The 25122-nt window shown below is 47.2% G+C and overlaps 1 protein-coding gene across 1 annotated transcript in view; it reads left to right on the top strand.

The window, feature by feature from the left end:
• The first annotated feature begins 7255 nt into the window (after positions 1-7255).
• DGAT2 (diacylglycerol O-acyltransferase 2) overlaps positions 7256-25122 on the top strand; it is a 67744-nt gene continuing 49877 nt past the window's right edge. The window contains exon 1 of the mRNA XM_079974019.1: positions 7256-7469. Coding sequence (XP_079830145.1) covers positions 7430-7469 — 40 coding nt within the window. The 5' untranslated portion in view covers positions 7256-7429. The remainder of the gene's footprint in view (positions 7470-25122) is intronic.

The following is a 25122-nucleotide window of genomic DNA, read 5'->3' on the forward strand; positions in this document are numbered from 1 at the left end:
AGCTCAGGAACCAAGAAGACAAAAACTTTTAAGAAAGGATGGGAGAAATTTATAATTTATTTCGGAGACCACTGTAAGCCGATGAAAACATTAGCAGGATTTGAATAACACTTGTAATGTAACAATTATTATTATGGACAATATGGACAGATATGAAATATGGATCATGAAATAATATGCAGTTGAAAATGTTGACAATAAGTCTAGAGAATCAGAGAAATCTCTAAATGTGGATATTTGCTTGGTATTGTTTTAACGGGACGCGGGTGGCGCTGTGGGTAAAACCTCAGTGCCTAGGACTTGCCGATCGTATGGTCGGCGGTTCGAATCCCCGCGGCGGGGTGAACTCCCGTCTTTCGGTCCCAGCTCCTGCCCAGCTAGCAGTTCGAAAGCACCCCTAAGTGCAAGTAGATAAATAGGTACCGCTTTACAGCGGGAAGGTAAATGGCGTTTCCGTGTGCTGCGCTGGTGCCGGCTCTCCAGAGCAGCTTCGTCACGCTGGCCACGTGACCCGGAAGTGTCTCTGGACAGCGCTGTACCCCGGCCTCTTAAGTGAGATGAGCGCACAACCCTAGAGTCGGACACGACTGGCCCGTACGGGCAGGGGTACTCTACGCTTGTAAAATCAAATAATAATTATTATTTTTTAAAAAAAGCATTTGTGTGCATGTGGACTTCTAAAACTGTGGCTTCAGCCATTCCCCCATCGGCACAGAGGCTGTCTGGAAATATATATATATATATATATATATATGTGTGTGTGTGTGTGTGTGTGTGTAATATTTCATAGACAACAAGGCAGCCGGGAATGGTACTTTGACCTGGAGCCAGTCTGCTTGCAGTTGGGTCGATGCCAGGAAACTTATTTCGAAAAAGGTACAACAAATACTTTCTAAAGTTAAAAAAACAAAATGGGGGGGGGGAGTTTCCAAACTTGGATCAGACCTTGATCACCCTGCAAAGGTCCCAAATGCATTTCCCTAAGGCAGGCACCCCCAAACTCAGTCCTCCAGCTGTTTGGGACTACAACCCCCATTATCCCTAGCTAACAGGACCAGGTGGTCAAGGATGATGGGAGTTGTAGTCCCAAAACAGCTGAAGGGCCGAGTTTGGGGGTGCCTGCCCTAAGGCCATTGACGGATGTAAAGATTGTGGTGGCTGCGATACAGATATCCAGCATTGCAATCCTATCTGGAGGAGCTTTCTCTTGAAGCCAAACCCTACATCATGGGTAGGCAAATTAAGGCCCAGGGGCCAGATCCGGCCCAATCGTCTTCTAAATCTGGCCTGCAGATGGTCCAGGAATCAGCGCGTTTTTACATGAGTAGAATGTGTGCTTTTATTTAAAATGCATCTCTGGGTTATTTGTGGGGCATAGGAATTTGTTCATCCTAGTCCGGCCCCCCATGGGGACGCAGGTGGCGCTGTGGGTTAAAGCCTCAGCGCCTAGGGCTTGCCGATCGAAAGGTCGGCGGTTCGAATCCCTGCGGCGGGGTGCGCTCCCGCTGCTCGGTCCCAGCGCCTGCCAACCTAGCAGTTCGAAAGCACCTCCGGGTGCAAGTAGATAAATAGGGACCGCTTACCAGAGGGAAGGTAAACGGCGTTTCCGTGTGCGGCTCTGGCTCTGGCTCTGGCCAGAGCAGCGATGTCACGCTGGCCACGTGACCCGGAAGTGTCTCCGGACAGCGCTGGCCCCTGGCCTCTTAAGTGAGATGGGCGCACAACCCCAGAGTCTGTCAAGACTGGCCCGTACGGGCAGGGGTACCTTTACCTTTACCTTTACCTTTTAGTCCGGCCCCCCACAAGGTCTGAGGGACAGTCGACCGGCCCCCTGCTGGAATAGTTTGCTGACCTCTGCCCTATGTGGATAGGATTGGGCTGCTACAACGATCTGCACTGGTCAGTTTGCAGATTGGCACTGGAGAGGCTATTCAGCGGTACCCTGCTGTTTTATTTCCAACCAGCGCGTGTATCAAGTTTCCTGCCCAAATCTTGCAACGTCATACTGCAAATGTTCCCATGTGCGCACACTAGCGCTATAACTTTTTGACTTCCTTCCCTCCCACAAAAAAACCGATTTCCAGTATCATAAAGCCATGCACTTTTGCTTAGATGCACTGAAAAAGGGTTCTATTCTTCTGAGTTGTGAACAAAGGTCACCCCAAAATGAAAAATTGGAATCACCGTGTACGTAATGCTACTACTCGTAAGTATTAGCACTTAAAAAAAACTTTAGGGAACTGTTTAGAACTTTTGCAGCTGTCTGGAACTTCCTAATCTGCGCGGAGCATTCTAGAAGAATCCAAATATTGGTCTATATACAAAGAACACAGAATTGAAGTGATGCGGGAAATTTATTGCAGCAGAAACAAAGACAATCTGCAAACCCAATTTATTCAAAGCCATAAGAAGTGATGTACATTGTACAAAACATTATACAAGTGTTAGGAAAAAACTGCAAGCTCTGTTTATGCTATGCATATTACGTAATACATTATACAGTTACATATACAAAAATCGATATATTGATTTTGGGGTGACCTTTTTTCAAAAGATTTGGAAATGACAGTTCATTTCTTTGTTATTAGGCAAAAGTTCATCTAACTAAGCTACAGGAACATGAGGTTGTAGAAAAGTTATAACCCTAGTAACATAGCAAAACTGACTTGCGAGGTGGTGTGTTGTTCAATAAGAGATTGAGTGGTTTTTTTGGGAGAGGAGGCTCGTTTAATTTCATTGTACACAGGTTGTAAAGGTAAAGGGACCCCTGACCATTAGGTCCAATCGTGACCTACTCTGGGGTTGTGGCACTCATCTTGCTTTATTGGCCGAGGGAGCTGGCGTACAGCTTCCGGGTCATGTGGCCAGCATGACTAAGCCGCTTCTGGCGAACCAGAGCAGCGCATGGAAACGCCGTTTACCTTCCCGCCGGAGCGGTACCTATTTATCTACTTGCACTTTCGAACTGCTAGGTTGGCAGGAGCAGGGACTGAGCAACGGGAGCTCACCCCATTGCAGGGATTCGAACCGCCGACATTCTGATCGGCAAGTCCTAGGCACTGTGGTTTAACTCACAGCGCCACCTGCGTCCCTTTGTACAACAAAGGTTGTACAATGACAATAAAGGTATTATTATTATTATTATTATTATTATTATCAGTGCACCCCCCAAAAAATATTGTTGTAATGGACTGCAAGTGCCCCCTCCAGACAGCGTCAATGTTTGGGCAAGCATTGCAGAACAGCTAATAAAGCAGAAGAACATGGTTATAAATTCACCGGTATTGCATTATTATTGCATCAATGACATGCAGTATTGCAGGATACGACTCGCCTTTCCAAAGGGACACACATATTTGCCATGTATAGCGAAGACACACATCTTTTTATTACCCATTGACAAACAAGGCCACTTGACGTCATAAGACATGTGACATATGACAGAGATGGTGGCGCAGTATTGCTGTGAGTTTTGGGTGTTCAACTGTGTGCCATACCCTTCTGAGCCCTGGATCCGGCAAGTGTTAAAAGCTAGTCAAGCCAAGACCACATAACACTACTGCAATGCAGTCTCTGTGGGGCTAACTTGAAGGTGACCTGGAAACTAATCCAGAATGCGGCAGCTAGACTGGTGACTGGGAGCGGCTGCCGAAACTACATAACACCGGTCCTGAAAGACCTACATTGGCTCTCAGTACGTTTCTGGGCACAATTCAAAGTGTTGGTGCTGACCTTGAAAGCCCTAAATGCTCTCAGCCCAGTAGACCTGAAGGAGCATCTCCACCCCCATTGTTCTGCCCGGACACTGAGGTCCAGCACCGAGGGCCTTCTGGTGGTTCCCTCAAGCAAAGTTACAGGGAACCAGGCAGAGGGCCTTCTCGGTGGTGGCGCCCGCCCTGTGGAACGCCCTCCCAGCAGATGTCAAGGACAACTACATGACTTTTAGAAGACATCTGAATAATAATAATAAGAATAATAATAAATTTTATTTATATCCCGCCCTCCCCAGCCGAAGCCGGGCTCAGGGCGGCTAACAACACTAAAACAGTACAACATTATAAAAACATTATAAAAATTAATTAAAATCAAAATTGATGGCAACCATAAACTAAAGTTTTGTAAAGATTGCCAAAGGAGGGGGTCAGGCTGCGCCCTGACCAAAGGCCAGGTGGAACAGCTCTGTCTTGCAGGCCCTGCGGAAAGATGTCAAGTCCTGCAGGGCCCTTGTCTCTTGTGACAGAGCGTTCCACCAGGTTGGAGCCGCAGCTGAAAAAGCCCTGGCTCTAGTTGAGGCCAGCCTAACCTCTCTGTGGCCTGGGACCTTCAAGGTGTTTTTATTTGAAGACCGTAAGTTCCTCTGTGGGGCATACCAGGAGAGGCGGTCCCGTAGGTACGAGGGCCCTAGGCCGTATAGGGCTTTGAAGGTTAAAACCAGCACCTTAAACCTGATCCTGTACTCCACCGGGAGCCAGTGCAGCTGGTATAGCACCGGATGAATGTGATCTCTAAGCGAAGACCCCGTAAGGAGTCTCGCTGCGGCATTCTGCACCCGCTGGAGTTTCTGGGTCAGTCTCAAGGGCAGCCCCACGTAGAGCAAGTTACAATAATCCAGTCTGGAGGTGACCGTCGCGTGGATCACAGTGGCTAGGTCAGGGCGAGAGAGGTAAGGAGCCAACTGCTTAGCTTGGCAGAGATGAAAAAATGCCGCCTTTGTTATAGCTGCAATCTGCGCCTCCATGGAGAGGGAGGTATCGAAGATTACACCCAAACTCTTAACGGACGGTGCTGGCACTAATTGCACCCCCGCAAGAGATGGGAGTTGCCCCCTCAGTCCCATGTCGTCCCGTCCCAGCCAGAGGATCTCTGTCTTCGAAGGATTTAACTTCAACCGGCTCCCACGTAACCATCCAGCCACAGCCTCCAAGCATCTGATCAGTGTGTCTGGGGCCAAGTCAGGGTGGCCGTCCATCAACAGATAGAGTTGGGTGTCATCAGCATACTGATGGCAGCCCAGCCCAAAACTCCGGACAAGCTGGGCGAGGGGGCGCATAAAGATGTTAAAAAGCATCGGGGAGAGTATTGCACCCTGGGGCACACCACACACCAAGGAGTGGCGGGATGACAATTCCCCCCCAAGCGCCACCCTCTGTCCCCGACCAGAGAGAAACGAGCGCAGCCATTGAAGGACTGTGCCCTGGATCCCCACGTCGGCAAGGCGGGGGTCCAGGAGTTCGTGATCGACCATGTCGAAGGCTGCTGACAGGTCTAGAAGAATCAGCAGCCCCGACCTGCCTCGATCCAGCTGCCTGCGGAGATCATCTGTTAGGGCGACCAGAGCCGTCTCGGTCCCATGACCAGCGCGGAAGCCGGACTGGAATGGATCCAGAGCCGATGTTTCATCCAGAAACCTGAAGGCAGCCCTGTTTAGGGAAGATTTTGATGTTTGATGTTTTATTGTATTTTTAATATCCTGTTGGGAGCTGCCCAGCGTGGCTGGGGAAACCCAGCCAGATAGGCAGGGTATAAATCAATTATTGTTGTAATCATCATCATCCGAAGGCAGCCCTGTTTAGGGAAGCTTTTAATGTTTGATGCATTACTGTATTTTTTAATGTTTGATGCATTACTGTATTTTAATATTTTGTTGGAAGCTGCCCAGAGTGGCTGGGGGAAGCCCAGCCAGATGGGTGGGGTATAAATAAAGTATATATATAAAATTATAATTATAATTACAGTTTCCTGCTTGGCAGGAGGTTGGACTCGATGGCCCTTGTGGTCTCTTCCATCTCTATGATTCTATGATTCTATGGTACCTTGGGTTAAGAATTCATTCTGGAGGTCCGTTCTTAACCTGAAACTGTTCTTAGCATGAAGCACCATTTTAGCTAATGGGGGTCTCCTGCTGCAGCTGCACCGCCACTGTGCAATTTCCCTTCTCATCCTGAAGCAAAGTTCTTAACCTGAGATACTATTTCTGGGTTAGGGGCAGTGGCGTAGCGTGGGTTGTCAGCACCCGGGGCAAGGCAAGTAATTTGTGCCCCCTAACCCGTGGATTTGCGCCCCCTAACCCTAACCCCAGGGACGCAGGTGGCGCTGTGGGTTAAAGCCTCAGCGCCTAGGGCTTGCCGATCGAAAGGTCGGCGGTTCGAATCCCTGCGGCGGGGTGCACTCCCGCTGCTCGGTCCCAGCGCCTGCCAACCTAGCAGTTCGAAAGCACCTCCGGGTGCAAGTAGATAAATAGGGACCGCTTACCAGCGGGAAGGTAAACGGCGTTTCCATGTGCGGCTCTGGCTCTGGCTCTGGCCAGAGCAGCGATGTCACGCTGGCCACGTGACCCGGAAGTGTCTCCGGACAGCGCTGGCCCCTGGCCTCTTAAGTGAGATGGGCGCACAACCCCAGAGTCTGTCAAGACTGGCCCGTACGGGCAGGGGTACCTTTACCTTTACCTTTAACCCTAACCCCCAGATGTTGCGCCCGGTGCGGCCGGCCCCCCCTGCACCCCCACGCTACGTCACTGGTTAGGGGAGTCTTTAATCTGAAGCGTCTGTAACCTGGTAAAGGTAAAGGTAAAGGTACCCCTGCCCGTACGGGCCAGTCTTGACAGACTCTGGGGTTGTGCGCCCATCTCACTTAAGAGGCCAGGGGCCAGCGCTGTCCGGAGACACTTCCGGGTCACGTGGCCAGCGTGACATCGCTGCTCTGGCGAGCCAGAGCCGCACACGGAAACGCCGTTTACCTTCCCGCTGGTAAGCGGTCCCTATTTATCTACTTGCACCCGGAGGTGCTTTCGAACTGCTAGGTTGGCAGGCGCTGGGACCGAGCAGCGGGAGCGCACCCCGCCGCAGGGATTCGAACCGCCGACCTTTCGATCGGCAAGTCCTAGGCGCTGAGGCTTTAACCCACAGCGCCACCCGCGTCCCCTGTCTGTAACCTGAGGTACCACTGTATCAGCATCCCACCGGAATGCTCCATCCTTCACCCCGTGCGGGGGGGGGGGCGTGGAGGTGGAAAGGGAAGAATTGATGGCAAGCGGGGGAGCTGGAGAGAGGCTTCGCGACGCCTCTCCAATTGGCCATTTCCAACAAGCGACGTCCCTTTGGCTCTGCCCCCGCCCCCCCACTCCATCGCCCGCCCCCCCCTTCCAGCCCCGTGAATGTCCCGGCCCGCCTCGTCACAATCCCCCGTGGCCCCGCCCCCGGCCAGGTGCTATAAAAGGACGCGCCGCGCGCCCTCGTCCGTCTGCTGCTGCTGCTGCTGCTGCTGCCGCCGGGAGAAGGAGACGCAGCCGCCTCCGCCGCCGCTGGCTTTGCTGCGCGTCCCCCCCGAGCGAAGCTGCGCTGTCCCCGGCTCGCGAGCAGGAGGAGTGCCGCTGCCTCCCGGCGAGGGATGGATCGGGGCCCGAGGCCGCTCAGGTTGCAACGCTGAAGCCATGAAGACCCTCATCGCTGCCTACTCCGGCGTCTTGCGAGGTACGGGTGGTGGTACCCAAGGAAGGGGGAGAAGGATGGTTGGGGTCGGAGGAGGAATTTTTTTTTGGGGGGGGGGAAGAAGCATGGGCGTAGATCCACCAAAATTATTGACAAGCATTGAAATGAACGCAGGTTTTGCTCACCCCCCCCAGTAGAATCCTGCAAGGCTGCCCCCCCATAATGTCTTTTTTGGGGGGTATTTTTACCCGTGATCCCCCCCCCATAAACTCGACTTTTACTGCGTCCTTCCTTTTGGCAGATCAAGATGATCAGGTGCCACTGAAAACAGCAAGGTTTTTGTAGCTGGGGCGATTGGCGTAAGATCTGTTATTTGCATGTTGATGTCAAACCCTTCCCCCCAATGTATTTTCTATAGTTAAGTTTTTACCTCTACAGTACATTTTCTTTTATTGCTATGGCCCGTGGCTGATGCACATAAAGATTCTTCTGATTCGACAACTTTAGGGAGTGATCTCCTAAAAAGAAAAAAATTTAACTGCCCCCCAAATCCTGGCAACACCCATGGGAAGAAAGGATATTCAATTTTATATTCTATACTCTGCATGTAATCTCTGAATGTCAGGCAGGATCTCTATCCCACACTCACCCACATCTCCTTCATAGAATCTCCATTATTGTAACCTGAAGCCATGGGTTCGAGTCCTACCACCCAGAGCAGGAGAAAGCAAGCTTGATCCATCTTCTGTTTGACAGCCCTTGAGATATGTGAAGATGGCTATCATATCATAAATGGCATTTCCAGTTTCCCGCCTTTCTGCCCCTCCCCACCTTGCAGTTTTAAGGGGGGGGGGAAGCAGCTGAAGTAAGTAACAATTTGCCAAGGGATAGCGTCCAGCAAGGGTGCCAACTTTTATACAAATGGGGGGGAGGTAAGCCCTGTCCCACAAAATTGATATCAGAAGAGATGACACACATATGCCATATGAATGGCAATGTCAATCAACTTGGGGGGGGGGAATATTTTATTGTGGGGAGACTGAAGGGCCTCGGTGCCTAGGAGTTGGCTCCTATGAAATACAGCGGGGCAGATTGCAAAGGTGGAAGCCCCCAGGTGTGGGTGTGTGCACACTTTGGTGCCGGGAAGAATGTTGTTGGGTTGAGGTGTGATCCCATGTGCAAGAGGGGAAGGGAGAACGGTTATCTGCAATCTTTTAGGCAGCTTCCTTATTAGTGTCTCAAGGAGGTGCGCCATAACAGTGGCAAAAGGGGAGCTAAGTTTGAAACATTGAAAGATCCGCAAGAAAAAGCCGGCCATGCCTTTCAAAAGAAGCTAAAACTGTTTCAAAGAGACATGGAAAAGGCAAGTCGGACCGCAGGTGTCCTCGGTTGTTTGTGGAAAGTGCAGATAATGGGTGCCTCTCGTATCTGGACAGGAATGCTGTTCCACAGAGCGGGGGCAGCCTTCAAGATCCTTCAAGGATCTTCTTTGGCGATCCCTCATAGCCAAGTAAGATTGACTTCCGTAAACACGGTTTTAGCAGTGAGTCCATAAGTGCCTGTGGAGGCCAATTCTGGACCCACACGTCCTTCCACAGTAGGGACACAGGTTTCTGGGCAGGAGTTTGATCACGGTGTGGGTTTGCCAAGCATGCCTTCCTTTTAGCATGTTTCTCCCTTTTGTCCGGAGTTCGAGTGTCTTCAAAGCCCATGACACCTTTGGTAAAGGCTGTTCTCCAACTGGAGCGCTTGCAGGCCAGTGTTTCCCATTTGTCGGTGTTTATACTGTATTTTTGAGAGAGTCTTTAAACCTCTTTTGTTGACCACCGGCATTACGCTTTCCATTTTTAAGTTATGAATAGTTACTTTGGCAGATGATCATCAGGCATCCGCCAGCATGACCAGTCCTACGAAGTTGATGTTGAAGAATCATCGCTTCGACACGGGTGATCTTTGCTTCTTCCAGTACACTGGCATTAGTTCGCCTGTCTTCCCATGTTATCTGTGGCGGCAAATGCCTTGCCCCATCAGCAGATGCATAGCCATTGCAAACACTGCAAGCAAGGTGTTTGCATGTTGGCCGTGGTTTTGCCCCCAAATGAGCAGCCTAGCCATTTTCTTCTGCACCAGTTGCAGCTATCAGACCAACCCCCAAGGGCAGTCCCAGAAAGAGCACACTGTAGTAATCCAGCCGTTCGGGTACTGATGCACAGATAACTGTGGTCAAAGTATCCTGATCAGGAATGTCTGTAGCTGTCTTAAAAGGCAACCTTAACTGCTGAGGGCACCGTTGCCTGCTGTAAGCAATGCCGCCTGATCCATTTTATCAACACCCCACTACTGTAGCCTCTTCCAAGTTGCTTCTCAGTTGTTTTCCTACCTTCTTATTCTGGAATAGCTGAACCCCTTTTTGATGGACTTTTTGGCTCTACGGTTGCCATATGGTACAATGCACCTTTCTTCCTATGTTCCCTAGAACTCACATTGATAGCTCTTTAACACTGCGTGCCTCTGTTGGCCCTTCAGGTTTATTTACCCCCAGGTATTTTACCTGTGGGGACGCGGGTGGCGCTATGGGTTAAACCACAGAGCCTAGGACTTGCCGATCAGAAGGTCGGTGGTTCGAATCCCCACGAAGGGGTGAGCTCCCGTTGCTCGGTCCCTGCTCCTGCCAACCTAGCAGTTCGAAAGCACATCAAAGTGCAAGTAGATAAATAGGTACCGCTCCGGTGGGAAGGTAAACGGTGTTTCCGTGTGCTGCTCTGGTTCGCCAGAAGTGGCTTAGTCATGCTGGCCACATGACCTCGGAAGCTGTACGCTGGCTCCCTCGGCCAATAAAGCGAGATGAGCGCCGCAACCCCAGAGTCGTCAGCGACTGGACCTTTACCTATTTTACCTGTGAGGTCCAACAAGGGGTTGGTGTGGAGTTTTCCTCTGTTGTTATTACAGCTGCTTAAATACGAAACAAAAAGCAGAAAGTTAACCATTCATGGAGGGGTCTGTACGAGTGGAATAGAACTTCCATCTGCTGGTGCAGTCTACCTTGGAAAACTGGGTGCTGGTGGGCAAACAGAGGAGAGCTGTTTCCTTTGTGCCCTTCTTGGCTGTCAGGCTTCTCGGAGGAGTCAGGTTTGCCGCTATGGAAGAAAAGCAGACTTGAACTTTTGGCCTGATCCTGTAAGGTGAAGCCTGAATGGGCCAATGAGACTGTAAGCATTTGAAACGCTAAACCCGTAAATGCAATGGCGACCACAGATGCAGCCATCAAAATGCTGCTATAAAAACCACAAGGTTTCTACAGAGATCTGGAGATCTGCAAGTATTGGGTGTATACTAAGCATTCTTGCAAGCTTATTTTCTCTTGCTCTGGAGGTCAGCACCCGAACCGATGGATTCAAGTTACAGAAAAAGAGACTCCGACTAAGCATAGAATCATAGAACTGTAGAGTTGGAAGGGACCCCTAGCATCATCTAGTCCACTCCCCCCCCCCCCAGAAGGCAGGAAAACACAGCTGTCCCATACAGGGCTCGAACCAGCAACTTTGGCGCTATCAAAACCATGCTTTAAGCAGCTGAGCTAACCAGCCTGATATCAGGAAGAACCTTCTGACCTTAAGAGTTGTTTGATGGTGGAACAGAGTCCCTAAGGAGATGCTGGAATCTCCTACATTGGAGGTGTTTAAGCTGATATTATTGTTGTTGTTGTTGTTGTTGTTGTTGTTGTTTTTCATGTTTATACATTTCACTATTTTTACAGTCATTTTAACACTTCAAAACTTGACTTCCTTCCCCCTCTTTCTGCGGTTCCTTAAATTTATTTCTGATATCTTCTGCGTATCCAAATTAACTTATGTTGCTCTTTTATTCATCTCCTTTAAGTATATACTCTTACGAAACTGCAGGTTATTGCAATAATCCTGCCAACGTTCTTATCTGTTTGCAATTTATCTGTAAATATTCAATAAACCATTTCCATTCTTTTATAAAAAGTTTGTTACATTGATTTCTTATTCTTCCGGAGAGTTTTGCCATTTCTGCACACGTTTTTGTGTTTAAGCTGAGTTTTGATGGTCCTGGATGCTTTAGTTGAGAATCCTGCATTTCAGGGGGTTGCAATAGAGGTTCCAACTTTAAGATTCTATGGTTCTGTGCTATGTTGCGGCAGCAGAGCAGCTTCTGCTTGCAGCCAGGGCTCCATGTGGACTTGGCATGTGGCTGGAAGCACCTTCCATGTTTCGGAGCAATAGCCTGAATTCTTCGTAGCGCTCATCAAAGGGCTTTCCACATTGGCAATCTTTACTTATTTACTTGGCTTGTGTGCTGTTGGCTTTCTGCGAGGGGGCTCAAGGCCATTCGCGGCCTCGCCATTGAATAGGCAGGACCAAAAGCAAACAGGGAAAATTATGCAAACAATTCCAGCGTTCTTTGGCCCTTTTGCGAGAAAGGCTGTGTTGCAGGTGCTCTCTGCCGATCCGAAATTCTCTGGGATGCAACCTGGACTGCTGTGGCCCTTCTGCTTCATGGTGGCTCCTTGTCTGGGGGGCTTTCTCCAGAGCTGCGCTGTCCCATTCCCCCCACTTTCCTGGGAGTAAGTTTTGTTAAAGACCTGGCTTCTTATAAGACTTGCCCTGTTTGTGCTGTTGCAACCTGATCTCTCCCTCTTAACCGAATTCAGGAGGGATTCCTTCCCAGAAAAGTGTACGGAAGTGTACGGAAATCACAGCCTAGGGGAAACCAAAGACTGACCTTTCTTGAAATGCTTCTTTTGCCTGTTAAAGTATTAGCTCAGAAAGCATGTACAGTGGTACCTCGGGTTAAGATCTTAATTCGTTCTGGAGGTCCGTTCTTAATCTGAAACTGTTCTTAACCTGAAGCACCACTTTAGCTAATGGGGCCTCCTGCTGTCGCCTCACCGCCAGAGCACGATTTCTGTTCTCATCCTAAAGCAAAGTTCCTAACCTGAGGTACTATTTCTGGGTTAGCGGTGTCTGTAACCTGAAGCATATGTAACCTGAAGCGTATGTAACCTGAGGTAACACTGTACATTAAAAGCATTGGCTATGAGCCTGTGTGAAAACAATAGTACAGTGGTACCTTGGTTCTCGGGACGCAGGTGGCGCTGTGGGTTAAAGCCTCAGCGCCTAGGGCTTGCCGATCGAAAGGTCGGCGGTTCGAATCCCTGCGGCGGGGTGCGCTCCCGCTGCTCGGTCCCAGCGCCTGCCAACCTAGCAGTTCGAAAGCACCTCCGGGTGCAAGTAGATAAATAGGGACCGCTTACCAGCGGGAAGGTAAACGGCGTTTCCGTGTGCGGCTCTGGCTCTGGCCAGAGCAGCGATGTCACGCTGGCCACGTGACCCGGAAGTGTCTCCGGACAGCGCTGGCCCCTGGCCTCTTGAGTGAGATGGGCGCACAACCCCAGAGTCTGTCAAGACTGGCCCGTACGGGCAGGGGTATCTTTACCTTTACCTTACCTTGGTTCTCAAATGCCAAAGAGCCTAGAGCTTGCCGATCAGAAGGTCGGCGGTTCGAATCCCTGCAATGGGATGAGCTCCTATTGCTCGGTCCCTGCTTCTGCCAACCTAGCAGTTCAAAAGCACGTCAGAGTTGTCCACGACTGGATCTAATGGTCAGGGGTCCTCCCCCTTTATCTTGGTTCTCAAACGCCTTGGTACTCAAACAACTTGGAACCCAAACATTGCAAACCCAGAAGTAAGTGTTCTGGTTTGCGAACTTTTTTCGGAAGCCAAACGTGCTCCGTTTTGACTGTTACACTTCCGATTTGAGTGTTACTCTGAGGTCTGTCTGGTTTTGCTATTTATTTTGCATTTTTGTGGCTTTTTGTTTTGTTTTTGTGACTGTGTGGAACCCAGTTCAGCTACTGATTGATTGATTGTGTGACTGCAGTACATCATTTATTGCTTTCATTTTATGGATCAGTGGTCTTCTTAGATGGTAAAACTCATGTTAAATTGCTGTTTTAGGGGTTGTTTTTAAAAGTCTGGAACGGATTAATCCGTTTTGCGTTACTTCTATGGGAAAGCGTGCCTTGCTTTTGGAATGCTTTGGTTTTAGAACAGACTTCCAGAATGGATTAAGTTTGAGAACCAAGGTACCACTGTATTGAAATTTATGTATTTCCAGTCCACTTTTTATTCTTGTGGGTTTTTTTTTAAAAAATGGTCAGCTTAATTGTGGAGGATCTGTAACTTCACATTTATAAGATGCTTGCATTCATTGAATAGATGTCTGTAGTTCCTTCAGGGATTTTTTAAAAAGTTAACAGCACTTTTAAGTATAGGAACAAGCATTGTGAGATTGGTCAATATTACCTCCAGATAGCGGATTAAGGTGTGCATTTGGGGTGTGTGTGTAAAGAGTTGTTTGGGGTTTGCCCCGATTCAGAATGAAAAGGCCAGACCCCCAAAGTCATAATGAGTTACACATAATTATAGAAAGAGTGCAAAACACAATTTGAGGGTGTGTTTTTTTTTTTTAATGAATTAAAATATTTAATCCTCAAAGTTTGGGGCTTTAGCCTCCCAGCTGAATGCCACCTGGTGTGTTGACGGCAGAGCTGAGACCTCGCAGCTCATCTTGACCTGCATAAACTCCCTGCATTTTAAAGTTCACAACTGCCTCCAATGAATTTTGGGAACTGTAGTTTATCCTGCGCAGAGATATACTTCCCAGAACACTTAACACAGTACAGCTCCCAGGATTTGGGGGCGGGGGGGGGGGGCTTTCATGTATTTTAATTTAGTACCTTTCAAGTTCACACATTTCACTAATTTTATACATATCACTAATTTTACAATTATTTTGACATTTAAAAACTTGACTTCCCTCCCCCTCTTTCTGCGGTTCCTTACATTTATTTCTAATATCTTCTGCATATCGAAATTAACTTAATTTGCTCATTTATTCATCTTCTTTAAATATGTACTCTTATAAAAACTGCAGGTTATTACAGTAATCTTGCCAATGTTCTTATCTGTTTGCAATTTATCTGTAAATATTCAATAAACCATTTCTATTCTTTTATTTAAAAAATTGTTATCTTGATTTCGTATTCTTCTTGTAAGTTTCACCATTTCTGCATACTCCGTAAGTCTTTGTATCCATTCTTCTTTCACTGGGACTTCTGCATCCTTCCATTTTTGGGCAAGTAACATTCTTCCTGCTGCGGTCGTATACATGAATAGGTTTCTTGATATTTTAGGTAGTTCTGTCCCTAAAATTCCCAAAAGGAAAGCTTCTGTTTTTTGTTTTGTTTTACAAAGGTTATTTTAAAAAGCCTTTTCATTACATTATATATCATTTCCCAACAAGCTACAGCTCCCAGGATTCCTGGGTGATGGGTATATGTGTGTGAAATGTATTTTAAATGTATGTCGCATGTACAAGCCAAGTAACTACACTGGTGCAAAGTAAAGTCCTTATATTGGAGAGCCTCAGGCTTAGGGCCAAATAGGACCCTCTAGGCCATGGGTAGGCAAACTAAGGCCTGGGGGCTGGATCCGGCCCAAACGCCTTGCAAATCCAGCCCGCGGACGGTCCGGGAATCAGCGTGTTTTTACATGTGTAGAATTTGCCCTTTTATTTAAACTGCATCTCTGGGTTATTTGTGGGGCCTGCCTGGTGTTTTTACATGAGTAGAATGTGTGCTTTTACAGTGGTACCTCGGGTTACATATGCTTCAGGTTACAGGCTCCGCTAACCCAGAAATAGTGCTTCAGGTTAAGAACTTTGCTTCAGGATGAGAACAGAAATCATGCTCTGGCAGCACAGTGGCAGCAGGAGGCTAAAGTGGTGCTTCAGGTTAAGAATAGTTTCAGGTTAAGAACGGACCTCCGGAACGAATTAAGTACGTAACCCGAGGTACCACTGTATTTAAAATGCATCTCTGGGTTATTTGTGGGGCATAGGAATTGGTTCATTTTTTTCCCTTCAAAATATAGTCCGGCCCCCCACAAGGTCTGAGGGACAGTGGACCAGCCCCCTGCTGAAAAAGTTTGCTGACCCCTGCTCTAGACCTCTTCATCTGAACGTAAGACGAGCCTGCTGGATCAGACCACCCTATAAGCAGGATTTGAACGCAAGACCATTCTTTCCGGCAACCGTGCAGGTAGAGCACATCCATCGTGGCTGCTAGCCACGGATAGCATTTACCGCCACGAATTTGCCTAATCCTCTTTTAAAGGCAACCGCTCACTCCCCAGGCCATTCCACACACACACACACACCCCGGCATCACCCCTCCCTGGCCCTCCTCCAGTCCTTTTCCCTCGCTGGAAATCATAGAATTGTAGCGTTGGAAAGGGACTCCAGCGGTCATTTAGTCCAACCCCGAATCCCTCTTGCTAGCCTTAGTGGGGAAGCACATGCAAATGGCCGGACCCAGTGCCAGATTTACGTATAAGCTAAACAAGCTATAGCTTAGGGCCCCACTCTCTTGGGGGCCCCCAAAAAAATTTAAAGGGAAGAAAAAGACTTTATGTACATTTCCGAAATATAAGATAAAAAGCAAATAAAATAAAACCTACATGCAGCAACAGTGTTTTGTGTTGTGTAGGCTCTTGAGATGTAAGTCATGGGCCCCGCCTGTGCCCTAAAATATCACTGGTTTGATGATTTCTATATATAGGGTTCCTACATTCTGCATGGACTGGTTATTTTGTTATGCGCAAATGGCTTCAGATACCTATTAGGTCCATAAATTACCATTTAGCATATATTCAACACAAAAAACAGCGACAATATGTTGTTGACAAAGGAAAGCTGGACATATAAAGGGCCCCATGACCTTCAGTAGCTTAGGGCAGGCATAGGCAAACTCGGCCCTCCAGATATTTTGGGACTACAACTCCCATGATCCCTAGCTAACAGGTCCAGTGGTCAGGGATGATGGGAATTGTAGTCCCAAAACACCTGGAGAGCCAAGTTTGGCCATGCCTGGCTTAGAGCCTCATCAAACCTAAATCCAGCCTTGGCCAGACTGTACAGCCTATTGAATTTGTACAGCCAGTATTTATGTGTAGGAGGGCATGAAAAGGCCTCTATGCGCACCCTATGGAGGGGCTGCCATGTGGAAGCAGATCTGTCCCTTGCCCTCGGCTCTGTCATGTTGGGCTTCCCTCTGCGATGGCGTGTCATTCATGCGGGACTCAGGATCTTAGAGACGGGGGACCTGCGGGGCCCTGCAGAGGTCGCCGGACTCCAACACCCATCCATCCTGTTGGCCATTGCTGAGATACGATGGGAGTTGTATTCCAGGAACATCTGGGCTGCTGTTTCTCCACCTGTTTGATGTTTTATCATGTTTTTGATATTATGTTGGGAGCCGCCCAGAGTGGCTGGGGAAACCCAGCCTGATGAGCAGGGTATAATTTATTTTTATTATTTTTATTATTACTATTATTATTATTTATATTATATTATGTTATATTACATTATATTATATTATATTTAAATTATTAGATGTTGTTTAGTCATGTCTGACTCTTCGTGACCGACTAAACAACAACAACAAATAATAATAATAATAATATTTATTATTTATATTGGGTTCCAAATGCACACTTGGCAGGCTGGCGCAAAATAGGCAAAGCTGCGTTAGAAGGGCAAAAATCCTTGGGAGGATGTTTCAAAATGTGCCACTACCTTTTCGTTTGTTAGGTTTCCTTTACTGTTTTGTTGTGTTGTCGTCGTCTCTCAGTTTCACACAACAGGCCCGCAACATACGGCTTGTGTTCTAGGGGTCGTGCCAAAAGGCAAAACCACGTATAGTTTGCTTTAATGGTGGGTGGGATTGCCCTGGGCATTTCCCCCTGCAAATTCACCCCCTTTCTGCCCCCCTTAATTTTTTACATGTTTTTGCCACAGGTATAAAGCCCTACTGTATTTATAATTTGTAAACTGCTTAGGTACAGTTTACCTTCTGACTCTACAATTCTATTTTATAAGTGACATCTGTCTGCATCCTCAAATTCGTTTTTTGGAAATAACCTGAACTGCTCTCCCTGGTAGCTCAGTTGGTTAGAGCCTGGAGCTGATAATGTCATGGGTTCAATTCTCATATGGGTCACCTACATATTCCCGCATTGCAGGGGGTTGCACTAGATAACTCACGGGGTCTTTTCCAACTTTGCAATTCTATGAACCCCTCACTTGCACAGGGGTTGCGTTCCAGGTCATCCCGCATGACGGCTGAGTGTGTATATTCCACCCCCCCTTTCCACCCCATCATCCATGACCATTGCACACCCTGGCTGGGGCTGATGGGAGTTAGAGTCTAGCAACATGTAGAGCGAGCGAGCTGCAGTTTCCCTATCCCTGCTTCTTCTTCTCTGGCAATCCCTCGTAGCCGAGTAAGATTGTCTTCCATAAACATGGTTTTAACAATGAGTCTGTAAGTGACTGTGAAGGCCAATTCTGGATCCATACGTCCTTCCACACTGGGGACATTGGTTTCCGGGCAGGAGTTGATCACGGTGTGGATTTGCCAAGCGTGCTTTCCTCTCAGCACGTTTCTCCCTTGCGTCCTGAGTTCGAGTATCTTCAAAGCCCATGGCACCTTTGGGAAAGGCTGTTCTCCAATAGCTACACAACACGTCTTTGGGACCATATAACACCGGTCTTGAATGACCTACATTGGCTCCCAGTACGTTTCCGAGCACAATTCAAAGTGTTGGTGCTGACCTTGAAAGCCCTAAATGGACTCGGATCAGTAGACCTGAAGTAGCGTCTCCATCCCCATCGTTCAGCCCAGACACTGAGATCCAGCTCCGAGGGTCTTCTGGCAGTTCCCTCCCTGCGAGAAGTGAGGGAACCAGGCAGAAGGCCTTCTCGGTGGTGGCACCTGTCCTATGGAACACCCTCCCACCAGATAAGCAACTACGCAGATAAACGTCCTGCGTGTCTTTCTTTCTTTCTTTTTTAAAATTTTTTATTTGTACTTTTCAGGTTTATACCTTTCATTAGCTTTACAATCAATTTAGCATTTCAAAGTCTGACTTCCTTCCCCCTCTTTCTTCAGTTCCTTAAATTTATTTTTTAATATCTTTTGCTCATTTATTCATGTACTTTAAGCATATACTCTTATAAAACTGCAGGTTATTACAACAACCTTGCCAATGTTTTTATCTGTTTGCAATTTGTCTGTAAGTATTCAATAAACCATTTCTGTTCTTTTATAAAAAGTTTTTTTCTTGATTTCTTATTCTCCTGGTGAGTTTCCCCATTTCTGCATATCCCATGAGTTTTTGTATCTGTTCTTCCTTTTCCGGGACTTCTGCTTTTTTCCGCTTTTGGGCGAGTAACGTTCTTGCTGCTGTAGTAGTACAGTGGTGCCCCGCAAGACGAATGCCTCGCAAGACAGAAAACTCACTAGACGAAAGAGTTTTCCGTTTTGGAGGTGCTTCGCAAAACAAATTTCCTATGGGCTTGCTTCGCAAGACGAAAATGTCTTGCGAGTTCCTGTGGGTTTCCCCCCCCCCTTTTTCTAAGCCGCCAAGCCGTTAATAGCGCTAATCCGCTAAGCCATCAATGGGCTTGCTTCGCAAGACGAAAAAACCGCTAGACGAAGAAACTCGCGGAACGGATTCTTTTCGTCTTGCGAGGCACCACTGTATAAATAAATAACTTTCTATACAATTTAGGTAGTTCTGTCCATCAATTTCCCAAAAGAAAAGCTTCTGGATTGTAGTTTTTTGTTGTTGTTTTTTTACAAAAGTTATTTTGAACATCCTTTTCACTTCATTATATATCGTTTCCCAACATATTTCAGCGTTTCAGGGGGTTGGACCTGATAATCCTCAGGGTCCCTTCCAACCCTGAGATTCTGTGTCCCTTTCTGCTTTTCTTAGCCTTTACCTTTCCTGGGAAACCCAATCCGTAGAGATGCACACACTGGCATTTAGCAGGTGGCGCTGTGGGTTAAACCACAGAGCCTAGGACTTGCCGATCGGAAGGTCGGTAGTTCGAATCCCTTCAACAGGGTGAGCTCCCGTTGCTCGGTCCCAGCTCCTGCCAACCTAGCAGTTCGAAAGCACAAAGTGCAAGTAGATAAATAGGTCCCGCTACCTTTTTATCTACTCCTTGTTAACCGTGCTCCGCTTATGGTATACTCTGTCGGTGGCAGAGACATTACAAGCCAGTGGAGGCCAGTTTGTTAGGGCAAATGATGCCCTTTCTCTCCAGCATCATTCTGCCTTCTTATTTGCATTCAGCTCCTTCCTCAGTAGTAGTAGTAGTAATAATAATAATAACAACAACAATAATAACAATAATAACTTATTATTTTTACCCCGCCCATTTGGCTGGGTTTCCCCAGCCACTCTGGGCAGCTTCCAACCGAATATTAAAAACAATACAGCTTCAGACGTTAAAAACTTCCCTAAACTTCCCTTCAGTTGTCTTTTAAAAGTAAAATAGTTATCTCAGCTTTTCTGCTTGCATAGCGCAGCAGAGAGGAGGCTGGGGTTGAAGCGAGGATCTGTGAGCTTTACTTGTCATTGTCTCTGCCTCCGCTGGTCATCAGCTCTGGTTCCACCTAATAATAATAATAATAATAATAATAATAATAATAAAATAATTTTATTATTTATACTCCATCCATCTGGCTGGGCTGCCCCATCCACTCTGGGCGGCTTCCAACACACATAAAAACCTAATAAAGCACCAAACATTTTGTTTGTTTGTTTAAATTGACATCTTTATTGAAAGTTCAAAAAGTGCATAACTATGTGGTGTAGTTAGACATGGTGAGACACAAACAAGAAAAAGAGAAACAGAAACAGAACCTGCGCAGAAGGGAAAACAAAGGGGACGACGACCCAAAACTGTATATTATACAAGGAGGTTGTTGTCCTTCACCAGATCTTAACCTTTACAGTATTTGTAAGAACAGATTCCAAATATCATTGAATTTGTCCATGGCACAGTCTTCGTTTATATGCAAGTAGTTCATATGTTGCATGTTTGTATACGTCTTCAATCCGATTATAGAAGGGAGCCACGTTTTTATTTTTCCAATTCACCAGGATCAGTCTTTTTGCCATGGTCAGGGCACAGAGAGTTCACCCGTAATGTCGTTTTGTAAGGTTCCATGTGCTGGCTATATAATTCAAGACGATCTTTTGCTCTGTAAATGTAAGGTCATTCCGTGCAGTTCTGCTGATGGTTTCAGTTACCTTCTGCTGAAAATCATTCAATATAGGACAAAGAAAAACACACATATGTTTTAGAGAAGCATTGTCCCTATTGCATCTTTAACAGGTAAAGGTAAAGGGACCCCTGTCCGTTAGGTCCAGTCGTGGCCGACTCTGGGGTTGCGGCCCTCATCTTGCTTTACTGGCCGAGGGAGCCGGCGTACAGCTTCCGGGTCATGTGGCCAGCATGACTAAGCCACTTCTGGCAAACCAGAGCAGCGCACGGAAACGCCGTTTACCTTCCCATTGGAGTGGTATCTATTTATCTACTTGCACTGGTGTGCTTTTGAACCACTAGGTTGGCAGGAGGACAGACTGAGGAACGGGAGCTTACCCCGTCGCGGGGATTCGAACCACCGACCTTCTGATCGGCAAGCCCTAGGCTCTGTGGTTTAACCCACAGCGCCACCCATGTCCCTAGATACCATAAAACACCAAACATTAAAAACATCCCGATACAGGGCTACCTTAAGGCATCTTCTGAAGGGTATATAGTTACTCATCTCCTTGACATCTGACGGGAGATCATTCCACAGGTAATCAATAAAGTTGTGACCCTTTCTAATCCAGATCATTGTCTGCTTCAGTTTTTTAATCACATTTAGCCGCTGCCTGGTGTGTGTGTGTTTGTGGCACTGCGACTGGGCCCACAACAAACAAACTTCGTGGTGAGTTCCCCCAACTTTGTCTCCCGGAAAGGAAGTGCTACATAATAGTGATTCTGAGAAACAATCTCAGAGAAACACCGTAAATAAGTTAAGTTATCGTACTTTTTCGTGTATAAGACGGGGGACTCAAATTTTGGGGGGACTCAAATTTAAGAAAATGGGGAGGATTGCTCAGAGTTGTTGAGCTTTTTTGGGGGGGAGAGTTGCCAAAAATCGAACAATCCGCCTTGTCTGTACCATTGCTGGCAGAACCCCCACTTTTTAGCATAATTTTAAAAGAAAAACCTAGTCTTACAGAGTCATAGCTCAGGAGGAATACGCTTCAGCTTAAATATTTTCGGGTTGCGCTTCGTGGCAACCCGGAAGTAATGGAGCGCGTTACTTCCGGGTTTCGCCGCATGCGCAGATGCTCAAAATGACGTCATGCGCATGCGCGGAAGCAGCAAAGCGCGACATGCGCAGATGTGCAGTCAGGTCTTACGTTTGCTTCAGGATGCGAACGAGGCTCTGGAACGGATCCCGTTCTCATCCAGAGTTACCACTGTACATAGAAAAGTACGGTAATTTTGATATGCAGAAGATAGTAAAAATACAGTGGACGCTCGGGTTGCGAACGTGATCCGTGCGGGAGGCACGTCCGCAACCCGCAGCGCCATGTCTGCGCATGCGTGGATTGCGATTTGGTGCTTCTGCGCATGCGCAAAGCTCAAGTTAGCAGTTATGCACATGCGCGAGCGCCAAAACCCGGAAGTAACCCGTTCCGATACTTCCAGGATTCGGCGCATCCATAACCCGAAAACGCGCAACTTGAAGCGTCTGTAACCCGAGGTATGACTGTAAAGGGAATGCAGAAAGAGGGGGAAGGAGGTCAAGTTTTAAAATATCAAAATGAATGTAAAATCAGTGAAATGTATATATCTGAAAAGTATAAATGATTTAAAAAATAAAGTAAAAATAGTGATTCCGAGAGAAGGTCGGCTCAGACCTATGCACGCTGCCTAAGCTGGTGTACCGAATCGGCTCTAAAACTTGAAAGCTTTTCTTGGCCTGGCGCCACAGCTCCTCAAGGAACCGGGAACAAGCAGAACTCTGTTCGCTGGTTCTTGCTCTTTGCGCCGCCGCGCACGACTGACTGGGAGAAACCAGCCGAGCGAGCTTGACTTCGCCGTTGTTAAACATGACCTTCAGCACCTAGTGCCAGGGGAAGGAATCGGCAAGAAAATGATTGATATCGTTATCTCTCCTCCCCACTCCAAACAGGAACATCTTAAAGATTAAGTTTTAAAAATAGGTCTTTATCCAGGGCAGGGTGATTTAATGGCTAAGACTTCCTTTCACCTCTGGGCCGCGTGTAAAAACGGTGTCTCTCCAGTGGATGGAGATTGCTTGAGAGCCCTTAGAAGTCTAGTTTGGCATTGAGCCGTATACTGATTAATTATTGTTCATATTAATATTATTAATAAGTAATGTTGGCTACTAAACCAGGTGACTCTTTTACACAAATGCACACCAGTGCAAGTTACTCAGCGTTACTCAGAAGTAAGTCCTGCTGCATAGAATGGGGATTACTCTGGAGTAGAGTGGCTGGGGCAACCCTGTCAGATGGGTGGGGTACAAAATAATAATAATAATGATGATGATGATGATGATGATAATAATAATAATGTTTTAGGGGTTACATCGGGCTTAATTTAAGTGCATCTCTTTTGCACCTGACTTCAGTTTATTGATCTAGGAGTTCCATATTTTTTTTAAAATTTACCAAACCCTCAACCCTGAAAGTCCGCCCTCCCCTGCAGTAACAGACATAAGGCAATGCAAGACCAGTATGCTAATGTAGAATTGCACGATAAGCACAATTAGCTCTTTATTCCAGCTGGGTAATTCTTTATCCTGATATTAAACCTTTGGCTTACGAGGGGGGAGCTAAGCCACTTACAAACTCGCTTGTGCGCTGAAAAGCATGGAAATTGCAAGCTAAGGAACCTGGGCTTAACCCCTGTGCCTTGTAAGCACATTTTTACAATCACACAGATTGTGCTTATACGACTTGGGGAACCTCAAAGTGCCCCTTTTATCGTGCATTCGTGATTTGCGCTCATGACAATCCCAATTTCGGTTCTTTGCCTTTCGCACCTGCAAAGGTTTTGGGGCAGATGTACCGCTTTGTTTTTGATCCATGCTTGTCACATAGTTTCCTGCTGAAATCCTTCAGCTTTTTATAGCGTAAACGTTCCAGAGTTGTTGTTTTTGTTCTGCCACGGGGCAAGAGTGCCCCCTCTGGATGGCCAATACAGTGGTACCTCTGGTTACGTACTTAATTTGTTCCGGAGGTCCGTTCTTAACCTGAAACTGTTCTTAACCTGAAGCACCACTTTAGCTAATGGGCCCTCCAGCTGCCGCCGCCAGAGCACGATTTCTGTTCTCATCCTGCAGCAAAGTTCTTAAGCCGAGGTACTATTTCTGGGTTGGTGGAGTCTGTAACCTGAAGCGTCTGTAACCTGAGGTACCACTGTACAGTAACAGTGGGGGACATGGCCAATTGGAAAAATGAGAAATGGGGAGAAACGGGGACACTACTTCCATCCCTACTTAGGATGGAATGTCCCGCCCTACAAAAATTCCCCTGCAAATTAGAAACGAGAGGTTGCAAAGCGAAGCAACATTGGTTCCCAGTATGTTTCCGAGCACAATTCAAAGTGTTGGTGCTGACCTTTAAAGTGCTAAATGGCCTCAGCCCAGGATGCCTGAAGGAGTGTCTCCACCCCCATTGTTCAGCCCGGACACTGAGGTCCAGCACTGAGGGCCTTCTGGCGGTTCCCTGCCTGCGAGAAATGAGGTTACAGGGAACCAGGCAGAGGGCCTTCTCGGTGGTGGCACCCGCCCTGCGGAACGCCCTCCCATCAGATGTCAAGGAAATAAACAACTACCTGACTTTTAGAAGACATCTGAAGGCAGCCCTGTTCAGGGAAGTTTTTAATGTTTGATGTTTTATCACTTTATTATTATTATCATCGATAATATTCTGTTGGGAGCTGCCCAGAGTGGCTGGGAAAACCCAGCCAGTTGTGTTGGGGTATAAACAACAACAACAACAAATGAATTCATTTCGTTCAGCATCCTATAGTTTAGCAAACCCGTTTAATTCACTGTTTAGGAGAGTTTTTAATGTTTGAAGTTTTATTCTGTTTTTTGTCCTCTGTTGGGAGCCACCCAGAGTGGCTGGGGAAACCCAACCACATGGGCGGGGTATAAATAAATTATTATTATTATTATTATTATTATTATTATTATTATTATTATTATTATTTATTACCTGGCTCCCAGACATATTAGCTTTGTGCATGCAAGGGAGATTCCACCCTCCCTCCAACCACAAGGGATCTGGAGTGGTACCAGCCCAGACACAGGGCTTAGAGCTACCTTGGAGTTTGACGTGATGCAAGTGTCTTGCAATCGTTTGAGGTGGGAGGAAGCCTTTGGGTCTGGGTTGGAGGCCATCCCAGGGCACGATGGCCCATCCTTTCCAGATGCTGCCGTCTGACCTGTCTGCAAGGAGGCACGGAAGGATGGGGAAGTAATAAAACTTCCCGCAGAAAGTAAATATTGGCTCTCCAGAACAAGAGTGTTTACGGGTCGTAAATGGCCCGAGGTGAAGAGATTTGTGTGTGTAAATAATGGGGTTGCAATGGGATCATTAGGAGTGCTGGAGGGTCAGTGGTCTTGGCCCCAGGGCAGGGCAGGAGTCCAGAGCCTCACTCAGCAAACTGTCTAGAAGGAGTGTGAATGTGAAGACTCATTAGGGAGCAAGCCAAGTAA

Source organism: Podarcis cretensis (assembly GCF_951804945.1).
Source record: "Podarcis cretensis genome assembly, chromosome: 4".
NCBI classification, from domain to species: Eukaryota; Metazoa; Chordata; class Lepidosauria; order Squamata; family Lacertidae; genus Podarcis; species Podarcis cretensis.